The sequence below is a fragment of the Mytilus edulis genome, unplaced genomic scaffold (genome assembly GCF_963676685.1).
Source record: "Mytilus edulis unplaced genomic scaffold, xbMytEdul2.2 SCAFFOLD_2493, whole genome shotgun sequence".
NCBI lineage: Eukaryota > Metazoa > Mollusca > Bivalvia > Mytilida > Mytilidae > Mytilus > Mytilus edulis.
Window position 1 is genome coordinate 1 of NW_027267180.1, and position 11398 is coordinate 11398.

General features: G+C 36.8%; 2 protein-coding genes and 2 pseudogenes across 2 annotated transcripts; 2 read left to right on the top strand and 2 right to left on the bottom strand.

Annotated features, from left to right (window-relative positions):
- Positions 1-1010: 1010 nt before the first annotated feature.
- On the top strand, positions 1011-1499 carry LOC139504953 (histone H2B). The gene has a single exon (XM_071294829.1). It carries the CDS (start codon positions 1076-1078, stop codon positions 1448-1450), a length of 375 nt encoding a protein of 124 aa, XP_071150930.1. The 5' UTR covers positions 1011-1075; the 3' UTR covers positions 1451-1499.
- Positions 1500-4296: 2797 nt separating this feature from the next.
- On the bottom strand, positions 4297-5272 carry LOC139504952 (histone H3). Its single transcript, XM_071294828.1, has one exon. The coding sequence runs from the start codon at positions 4755-4757 to the stop codon at positions 4347-4349; it is 411 nt and encodes a 136-aa protein (XP_071150929.1). The 5' UTR covers positions 4758-5272; the 3' UTR covers positions 4297-4346.
- A 1531-nt stretch (positions 5273-6803) lies between these two features.
- On the top strand, positions 6804-7227 carry LOC139504955 (histone H2B-like; annotated as a pseudogene).
- A 742-nt stretch (positions 7228-7969) lies between these two features.
- On the bottom strand, positions 7970-8394 carry LOC139504954 (histone H4-like; annotated as a pseudogene).
- Positions 8395-11398: the final 3004 nt, after the last annotated feature.

An 11398-nucleotide genomic window follows, 5' to 3' on the forward strand; every position in this document is an offset into this window, starting at 1 on the left:
ACCAAGAGAGAGAAAGAAGAGAGCAGACTAGTATTAAATATAAATACTATCAGTGTTGTTTTTTTTCCCCGACAAACTTTATATGATTTAACTGAGCTACTTGTGGGTTCAAAGAGTCAGAAAGTTCGACAATAAATGTTCTGATGAAGAAGACTGAAAAAGTTACTAGACTTAGTGTTATGCTATAAGAACTGTACTTAAATGGGATGCGTTAGAGAGAGAAGAAAAGAAGAATCACGGAAGAAGGGACATTTATATTTTAGACATTTTTTATTTGTTATGTAGTAGAATATATTTTTTTCAATTATGTATGGGGAATAAAGTATTACTAAGATGTACAACAATTTTAGACTCTTTTTGAAAAATATTGGTGGCCCTGAAAAGGGCCGTTGTTAAGTGAGTAATCTGATATATCCACTTTTTACTTGGCAGCTTTCTGGGTCTTCTTTGGCAGAAGTACAGCCTGGATGTTTGGTAAAACACCTCCCTGGGCAATGGTGACACCAGACAAGAGTTTGTTCAACTCTTCGTCGTTTCTGATGGCCAACTGGAGATGACGGGGAATGATTCTGCTCTTCTTGTTGTCACGAGCGGCGTTTCCTGCCAACTCCAATACTTCAGCTGCTAAGTATTCTAAGACAGCTGCGAGGTACACTGGTGCACCGGCACCAACTCTCTCGGCATAGTTTCCTTTCCTCAAAAGTCTGTGGATACGACCGACTGGGAACTGAAGTCCGGCACGGGATGACCTAGACTTTGCCTTTGCTTTTGCTTTTCCTCCTTTTCCTCGTCCTGACATTTTGTACTATTTGGTTGATCGACACTGAGTAAAGTGATACAATTTTTCTTCAAAATTTAGCTTATATACCCACTAAACGGATTGAACGATGTTTTTATTATACACCAATCAGAACGAAGCTCTCTGCGGGCAGTTAGGCTACCGAACATTCAACATGTTATGGGTGCTCTCTCCGAGGTTCGCGTTCAATAAAATCTTTCAATCCGTTTTGCCCAGTATATAAACAAATTGAAAATAATTTTTCACCATTACTTATTTGATTATCAAACCAGTAACATGCCACCCAAAGTAGGAACTAAAGGAGCCAAGAAGGCCGTCACCAAGGCAAAGACTGCCAGACCCGGCGGTGACAAGAAAAGGAGGAGGAAGAGACGTGAATCCTATGCTATCTACATCTACAAAGTCTTGAGACAAGTTCACCCCGACACCGGAGTGTCCTCAAAGGCAATGTCCATCATGAACAGCTTCGTCAACGATATCTTCGAGAGAATCGCAGCAGAGGCCTCCCGATTGGCACACTACAACAAAAGATCTACCATCACATCCCGGGAGATCCAGACCGCTGTCCGTCTTCTCTTACCCGGAGAATTGGCCAAGCACGCTGTCAGTGAAGGTACCAAAGCCGTCACTAAATACACCAGCAGCAAGTAAACAGTCTGAAGTTTATAACTTCACAAACGGCCCTTTTCAGGGCCACCAACATTTTTCAAAAAGAATTTACATTTGTTGTACATCATGTCAAACTTCTAAACAAAGCTATAAATCCCAACCCCCAGCTATAACTACTTTCAAACTATTTCAATAGTATATGGTTACTTTTCTCTTCTTTCTATCTGTATAACAAATATACGTGTATTTCACTCATTCTGTAGTATTTAATTTGCCAAAACTACAAAGCGTAAATACATAAATCATGAAGAACAAAACAGTGCTTTCATTCCAATTAATAGAGTTGATAAATTTACGATTTCTTTTGCTTTTCGAGAGAAAAAAAATATTGCGAGAATTATTTTACACGGAAACAAGAACATTACCTAATATTAAACCACGCAAAAACTCTATAATTGAATATAACAGAATCTACAGATTTTGTGTGTAAAAGTCCGTGCATTTTGTTTTGAAATTTTCTCTCTTCGTGTAGGCAAATGCACGGATTTGATCTTTGAACGTATTCATAAACCTTCAGAAATATAAATTCTCAAATAAATACAAGAGTAAGAGTAAGGAGTTAATTAAAAAGAAAGCCAGATATTTAAAAAAAAAAGGGGGGGAGGGGGATAACGAGAGAGAGAGAAAATAGTTGCGGATCAGGATCAGGGAAAACAAGAAAACGGTTGAAAAATTCATGAACATTAGAGAAAAGAATAGAAGTGGGAGCAAGCTTTGATTTCAAGATTTTGTTTAAAACGATGTACAACAAATCTAAGATTCTTTTTGAAAAATGTTGGTGGCCCTGAAAAGGGCCGTTGTTTATATTAGCTGGGTGGCTGTTTAACCTCCGAATCCGTACAAGGTACGTCCTTGACGTTTCAAAGCGTAGACAACATCCATGGCAGTGACAGTCTTCCTCTTGGCGTGCTCTGTGTATGTGACAGCATCACGGATGACATTTTCCAAGAAACTTTAAGGACACCACGGGTTTCCTCATAGATGAGTCCAGATATACGTTTTACTCCACCTCTTCTTGCTAAACGACGGATGGCTGGCTTGGTGATACCTTGGATGTTATCACGCAACACTTCCTGTGACGCTTGGCGCCTCCTTTTCCTAGACCTTTACCTCCTTTTCTCTGCCTGACATGTTTAACTATTTGTGGTGATTAGTTAAATAATACTTTCCGTCTAACAGCGACTCTTTATATATCACCAACGCGGCCGTAAAAGAAGTATCACACATTTTCAGTTAACTGTTGTCTGATTGGCTTACGTTGTTTTATTCCGGGAGGTAACTCTGTACTGCCTTAAACTGTGTACACTTTCAATCCACTTTTTCATTCTAGGTCTGAAAATATAATAATTCATATCAGACAGTAATTTTTTAAGAAAAAACTATTATTGAACAGAAAAAAACTTTCAATCGGAATAAAAATGACTGAAGGAGACAAAAAAAGCTCCAAAATGTTGAAAAGTTTTCATTTTAAGATAGAAAAGTATGATAAATAAATGATAAATGAAAATCACTTTAGACAGTCAAAATTATAAAGATAATTATTTGCTTTCTCTGAACAGACATTTTCATTCAATGTCAATACACATTTCAACTTAATGGAATGGAATTTAGTTGGGGAAAAAATAAACCTCACAGACATATCTAGGAATACTGGTTATCTATTTGTCTATTTGATGTACCCAGAAATTGGATACATCACAGGATTTTACATGCTTGCAGTTTTCTACCTGTCTTTCATAACTCAACATCATCTGTCAAAGCTGTGCTTGCCATCCATCAAAGATCTGCTGCAGGTACTTCAGATCATAAATGAGAGAATGTATGAATAAAACTGTTATTGTTATTACTATTAAAGATTTTTTTTTTAGGTATTACAGTGAAGAAAAGAGATGCCCCTGTCTGCGGGTAAAACTTCTTATGTGTGCATCTTCCTTTCAATTTTATTTTTAAACACCATTCTATATTTATCCACAGTATGACGATGACAATTTCATCAGCCAATCCAATAAAATGTTAATGCGCACACATATACTTACTATTCTGAAGACATCTTTTAGCCAGAAAAGTTTATAATAAGTCTGAAAACTACTTTTTATCATATAAAAAAGCTTATAAGTGCAAGATATATGCTTACATGGACTTCCTACAGTGAAATTTTGTGGGGACTACTTGGACCCGTACCGAAATTATATTAATTTAAATAGAAATTTCATGATTTTGTAAACTAGCAGCAAGACAAGACTCTAAAGTGGACAAAATATATTACTACATACATGATAAAAATTTTCTTTACAATTCTGACTGAAAAAAAGCTCTAAATTTTTGATAAAAGTACCCTGTAATATCAGCTTTTCTAAAAGAAATATTCAAATTAATGAATTATACATGATATTTAAACTCTAACTTAAAAAAAAAGGTTATATTTTGGCCAGTTGGTGGTTCTCTTTCTTTGGTCTAGACTACTGGTGTAAATAATACATCAAAGAAGACAAGACAAAACAAGCGAAGAAAATAAAAGAAAAGAACAGAAGTACAGATAGAAACATTCATATGTTGATCTTTTTTTTTATATAATGTACTATTTAATATTCTACACACAAGGACGTACATGTACCATGATAAACAAACACCCCCCCCCCCCTTTTTTTTTGTGATGAGACTTGTGTGTATATATATATCATAAAATTTATTTTTTGTCTATGTATTGCTTTGCATATAGATGGATTCAACAAGAAGAAATAAAAGAGAGAGAGAGATGGGGAAAAGAGGGGTTCAGCTATGTTTCTAATTTTCATGTACAACAATTTATAGATTCTTTTTGAAAAATATTGGTGGCCCTGAAAAGGGCCGTTATGTTTTGGTGAAAAAATCACACTTCTTAAGCACGTTCTCCACGGATTCTTCGTGCCAATTGGATATCCTTTGGCATGATGGTTACTCTCTTGGCGTGGATTGCGCACAAGTTGGTATCCTCGAAGAGACCGACCAAGTAGGCTTCGCTGGCTTCCTGTAGGGCCATGACGGCTGAACTCTGGAATCGGAGATCAGTTTTGAAGTCCTGGGCGATTTCACGGACTAATCTCTGGAAGGGGAGTTTCCTGATGAGGAGCTCTGTGCTCTTCTGGTATCTCCTGATTTCTCGGAGAGCGACTGTTCCTGGCCTGTATCTATGTGGTTTCTTGACTCCACCGGTTGCAGGTGCGCTCTTACGGGCGGCCTTGGTGGCAAGTTGTTTTCTTGGAGCTTTACCTCCGGTGGATTTACGTGCAGTTTGCTTTGTTCGTGCCATGACTATTAGCTCTGTGGACGATTTGCTACAGAAAGAATACTTGAAAATTTCGGTGAATGTGTTTTTGTGCTTGCCGGGAGGATTGAAATCACGGTGACGATTGGATCACCACTTACATAAAGCTGGCGTTGATTGGTCCGCATATCTTAAATCTGATTGGACTGATTTGTAAGGGACTTTGACAGTTTTCAATCCATTTTTTACTGAAAAACTGCTCAACCCAAGCTGACAGTAAAAATGCCCCCTTTTTTCATTCATAATTACAGTTTCTGATCATCCCTCATAGCTCAACAATAGTAAATTAGTGTCACGGTTTCAATATGATAAATCTGAAGAAGAAAAAAACTAATAATGAAAAAAGGTCAAAATACATGCAGAAACATTAAGGAAAGGAAAGAAAAATAAAACAGGAAAAAATAAAAATAAAATGCAGTTATAACACAAACAAAGCGAAATAGAAAATAAAAAAACAGAAACAAATGGAATTACACATTCCCGACATGACATTGTACGGATCGGCTGAGTTTCTTTATTGTTGTATTATGTCATATTTATGTATATTTAATATAAAAAAAAGAAGATGTGGTATGATTTTCATTTGGGCTGGGCACATTTGTCTCATTGTCTGATTGTCGGTGTGCTTACATCGATTCCACATCTTTAATACACAAACAATAACTAAATAAAGACAGAAAGACAGAGAGAGAGAGAGAGAGAGAGAGAGAGAGATGAGAGAGAGAGAGAGAGAGAGAGAGAGGAGAGAGAGAGAGAGAGGGAGAGAGAGAGAGAGAGAGAGAGAGAGAGAGAGAGAGAGATGCTGAAAAAAAAAATGGAAAAAGGAAAAGAATGGAAAGTACATATCATATATAAAAGTGTTGACGAAAGAGATAATGTTAACAAAAACTATAAATAATTATAATAATAAAAAAAACCACACACCTTCTCAGATGAATCTAAGCATGCTCGCATCAATAACCAAGAGAGAGAAAGAAGAGAGCAGACTAGTATTAAATATAAATACTATCAGTGTTGTTTTTTTTCCCCGACAAACTTTATATGATTTAACTGAGCTACTTGTGGGTTCAAAGAGGTCAGAAAGTTCGACAATAAATGTTCTGATGAAGAAGACTGAAAAAGTTACTAGACTTAGTGTTATGCTATAAGAACTGTACTTAAATGGGATGCGTTAGAGAGAGAAGAAAAGAAGAATCACGGAAGAAGGGACATTTATATTTTAGACATTTTTTATTTGTTATGTAGTAGTAGAATATATTTTTTCAATTATGTATGGGGAATAAAGTATTACTAAGATGTACAACAATTTTAGACTCTTTTTGAAAAATATTGGTGGCCCTGAAAAGGGCCGTTGTTAAGTGAGTAATCTGATATATCCACTTTTTACTTGGCAGCTTTCTGGGTCTTCTTGGCAGAAGTACAGCCTGGATGTTTGGTAAAACACCTCCCTGGGCAATGGTGACACCAGACAAGAGTTTGTTCAACTCTTCGTCGTTTCTGATGGCCAACTGGAGATGACGGGGAATGATTCTGCTCTTCTTGTTGTCACGAGCGGCGTTTCCTGCCAACTCCAATACTTCAGCTGCTAAGTATTCTAAGACAGCTGCGAGGTACACTGGTGCACCGCACCAACTCTCTCGGCATAGTTTCCTTTCCTCAAAAGTCTGTGGATACGACCGACTGGGAACTGAAGTCCGGCACGGGATGACCTAGACTTTGCCTTTGCTTTTGCTTTTCCTCCTTTTCCTCGTCCTGACATTTTGTACTATTTGGTTGATCGACACTGAGTAAAGTGATACAATTTTTCTTCAAAATTTAGCTTATATACCCACTAAACGATTGAACGATGTTTTTATTATACACCAATCAGAACGAAGCTCTCTGCGGGCAGTTAGGCTACCGAACATTCAACATGTTATGGGTGCTCTCTCCGAGGTTCGCGTTCAATAAAATCTTTCAATCCGTTTTGCCCAGTATATAAACAAATTGAAAATAATTTTCACCATTACTTATTTGATTATCAATCCAGTAACATGCCACCCAAAGTAGGAACTAAAGGAGCCAAGAAGGCCGTCACCAAGGCAAAGACTGCCAGACCCGGCGGTGACAAGAAAAGGAGGAGGAAGAGACGTGAATCCTATGCTATCTACATCTACAAAGTCTTGAGACAAGTTCACCCCGACACCGGAGTGTCCTCAAAGGCAATGTCCATCATGAACAGCTTCGTCAACGATATCTTCGAGAGAATCGCAGCAGAGGCCTCCGATTGGCACACTACAACAAAAGATCTACCATCACATCCGGGAGATCCAGACCGCTGTCCGTCTTCTCTTACCCGGAGAATTGGCCAAGCACGCTGTCAGTGAAGGTACCAAAGCCGTCACTAAATACACCAGCAGCAAGTAAACAGTCTGAAGTTTATAACTTCACAAACGGCCCTTTTCAGGGCCACCAACATTTTTCAAAAAGAATTTACATTTGTTGTACATCATGTCAAACTTCTAACAAAGCTATAAATCCCAACCCCCAGCTATAACTACTTTCAAACTATTTCAATAGTATATGGTTACTTTTCTCTTCTTTCTATCTGTATAACAAATATACGTGTATTTCACTCATTCTGTAGTATTTAATTTGCCAAAACTACAAAGCGTAAATACATAAATCATGAAGAACAAAACAGTGCTTTCATTCCAATTAATAGAGTTGATAAATTTACGATTTCTTTTGCTTTTCGAGAGAAAAAAAATATTGCGAGAATTATTTTACACGGAAACAAGAACATTACCTAATATTAAACCACGCAAAAACTCTATAATTGAATATAACAGAATCTACAGATTTTGTGTGTAAAAGTCCGTGCATTTTGTTTTGAAATTTTCTCTCTTCGTGTAGGCAAATGCACGGATTTGATCTTTGAACGTATTCATAAACCTTCAGAATATAAATTCTCAAATAAATACAAGAGTAAGAGTAAGGAGTTAATTAAAAAGAAAGCCAGATATTTAAAAAAAAAAGGGGGGAGGGGGATAACGAGAGAGAGAGAGAAAATAGTTGCGGATCAGGATCAGGGAAAACAAGAAAACGGTTGAAAAATTCATGAACATTAGAGAAAAGAATAGAAGTGGGAGCAAGCTTTGATTTCAAGATTTTGTTAAAACGATGTACAACAAATCTAAGATTCTTTTTGAAAAATGTTGGTGGCCCTGAAAAGGGCCGTTGTTTATATTAGCTGGGTGGCTGTTTAACCTCCGAATCCGTACAAGGTACGTCCTTGACGTTTCAAAGCGTAGACAACATCCATGGCAGTGACAGTCTTCCTCTTGGCGTGCTCTGTGTATGTGACAGCATCACGGATGACATTTTCCAAGAAAACTTTAAGGACACCACGGGTTTCCTCATAGATGAGTCCAGATATACGTTTTACTCCACCTCTTCTTGCTAAACGACGGATGGCTGGCTTGGTGATACCTTGGATTGTTATCACGCAACACCTTCCTGTGACGCTTGGCGCCTCCTTTTCCTAGACCTTTACCTCCTTTTCCTCTGCCTGACATGTTTAACTATTTGTGGTGATTAGTTAAATAATACTTTCCGTCTAACAGCGACTCTTTATATATCACCAACGCGGCCGTAAAAGAAGTATCACACATTTTCAGTTAACTGTTGTCTGATTGGCTTACGTTGTTTTATTCCGGGAGGGTAACTCTGTACTGCCTTAAACTGTGTACACTTTCAATCCACTTTTTCATTCTAGGTCTGAAAAATATAATAATTCATATCAGACAGTAATTTTTTTAAGAAAAAACTATTATTGAACAGAAAAAAAAACTTTCAATCGGAATAAAAATGACTGAAGGAGACAAAAAAAGCTCCAAAATGTTGAAAAGTTTTCATTTTAAGATAGAAAAGTATGATAAATAAATGATAAATGAAATCACTTTAGACAGTCAAAATTATAAAGATAATTATTTGCTTTCTCTGAACAGACATTTTCATTCAATGTCAATACACATTTCAACTTAATGGAATGGAATTTAGTTGGGGAAAAAATAAACCTCACAGACATATCTAGGAATACTGGTTATCTATTTGTCTATTTGATGTACCCAGAAATTGGATACATCACAGGATTTTACATGCTTGCAGTTTTCTACCTGTCTTTCATAACTCAACATCATCTGTCAAAGCTGTGCTTGCCATCCATCAAAGATCTGCTGCAGGTACTTCAGATCATAATGAGAGAATGTATGAATAAAACTGTTATTGTTATTACTATTAAAGATTTTTTTTTTTTAGGTATTACAGTGAAGAAAAGAGATGCCCCTGTCTGCGGGTAAAACTTCTTATGTGTGCATCTTCCTTTCAATTTTATTTTTAAACACCATTCTATATTTATCCACAGTATGACGATGACAATTTCATCAGCCAATCCAATAAAAATGTTAATGCGCACACATATACTTACTATTCTGAAGACATCTTTTAGCCAGAAAAGTTTATAATAAGTCTGAAAACTACTTTTTATCATATAAAAAAGCTTATAAGTGCAAGATATATGCTTACATGGACTTCCTACAGTGAAATTTTGTGGGGACTACTTGGACCCGTACCGAAATTATATAATTTAAATAGAAATTCATGATTTTGTAAACTAGCAGCAAGACAAGACTCTAAAGTGGACAAAATATATTACTACATACATGATAAAAATTTTCTTTACAATTCTGACTGAAAAAAAGCTCTAAATTTTTGATAAAAGTACCCTGTAATATCAGCTTTTCTAAAGAATATTCAAATTAATGAATTATACATGATATTTAAACTCTAACTTAAAAAAAAAGGTTATATTTTGGCCAGTTGGTGGTTCTCTTTCTTTGGTCTAGACTACTGGTGTAAATAATACATCAAAAGAAGACAAGACAAAACAAGCGAAGAAAATAAAAGAAAAGAACAGAAGTACAGATAGAAACATTCATATGTTGATCTTTTTTTTATATAATGTACTATTTAATATTCTACACACAAGGACGTACATGTACCATGATAAACAAACACCCCCCCCCCCTTTTTTTTTGTGATGAGACTTGTGTGTATATATATATCATAAAATTTATTTTTTGTCTATGTATTGCTTTGCATATAGATGGATTCAACAAGAAGAAATAAAAGAGAGAGAGAGATGGGGAAAAGAGGGGTTCAGCTATGTTTCTAATTTTCATGTACAACAATTTATAGATTCTTTTTGAAAAATATTGGTGGCCCTGAAAAGGGCCGTTATGTTTTGGTGAAAAAATCACACTTCTTAGCACGTCTCACGGATTCTTCGTGCCAATTGGATATCCTTTGGCATGATGGTTACTCTCTTGGCGTGGATTGCGCACAAGTTGGTATCCTCGAAGAGACCGACCAAGTAGGCTTCGCTGGCTTCCTGTAGGGCCATGACGGCTGAACTCTGGAATCGGAGATCAGTTTTGAAGTCCTGGGCGATTTCACGGACTAATCTCTGGAAGGGGAGTTTCCTGATGAGGAGCTCTGTGCTCTTCTGGTATCTCCTGATTTCTCGAGAGCGACTGTTCCTGGCCTGTATCTATGTGGTTTCTTGACTCCACCGGTTGCAGGTGCGCTCTTACGGGCGGCCTTGGTGGCAAGTTGTTTTCTTGGAGCTTTACCTCCGGTGGATTTACGTGCAGTTTGCTTTGTTCGTGCCATGACTATTAGCTCTGTGGACGATTTGCTACAGAAAGAATACTTGAAAATTTCGGTGAATGTGTTTTTGTGCTTGCCGGGAGGATTGAAATCACGGTGACGATTGGATCACCACTTACATAAAGCTGGCGTTGATTGGTCCGCATATCTTAAATCTGATTGACTGATTTGTAAGGGACTTTGACAGTTTTCAATCCATTTTTTACTGAAAAACTGCTCAACCAAGCTGACAGTAAAAATGCCCCCTGTTTTCATTCATAATTACAGTTTCTGATCATCCCTCATAGCTCAACAATAGTAAATTAGTGTCACGGTTTCAATATGATAAATCTGAAAGAAGAAAAAAAATAATAATGAAAAAAGGTCAAAATACATGCAGAAACATTAAGGAAAGGAAAGAAAAAATAAAACAGGAAAAATAAAAATAAATGCAGTTTATAACACAAACAAAGCGAAATAGAAAATAAAAAAACAGAAACAAATGGAATTACACATTCCCGACATGACATTGTACGGATCGGCTGAGTTTCTTTATTGTTGTATTATGTCATATTTATGTATATTTAATATAAAAAAAAGAAGATGTGGTATGATTTTCATTTGGGCTGGGCACATTTGTCTCATTGTCTGATTGTCGGTGTGCTTACATCGATTCCACATCTTTAATACACAAACAATAACTAAATAAGACAGACAGAGAGAGACAGAGGAGAGAGAGAGAGAGAGAGAGAGAGGAGAGAGAGAGAGAGAGAGAGAGAGAGAAGGAGAGAAGAGAGAGAGAGAGAGAGATGAGAGAGGGGAGGAGAGGGGAGAGGGGAGAGATGGAGGGAGAGAGAGAGTGCTGAAAAAAAAAATGGAAAAAGGGAAAAGAATGGAAAGTACATATCATATATAAAAGTGTTGACGGAAAGAGATAA

Bases quoted from the DNA above. Each gene is read 5' to 3' on its own strand.
- LOC139504953 (XM_071294829.1), top strand. From the start codon at position 1,076: ATGCCACCCAAAGTAGGAACTAAAGGAGCCAAGAAGGCCGTCACCAAG.
- LOC139504952 (XM_071294828.1), bottom strand. From the start codon at position 4,757: ATGGCACGAACAAAGCAAACTGCACGTAAATCCACCGGAGGTAAAGCT.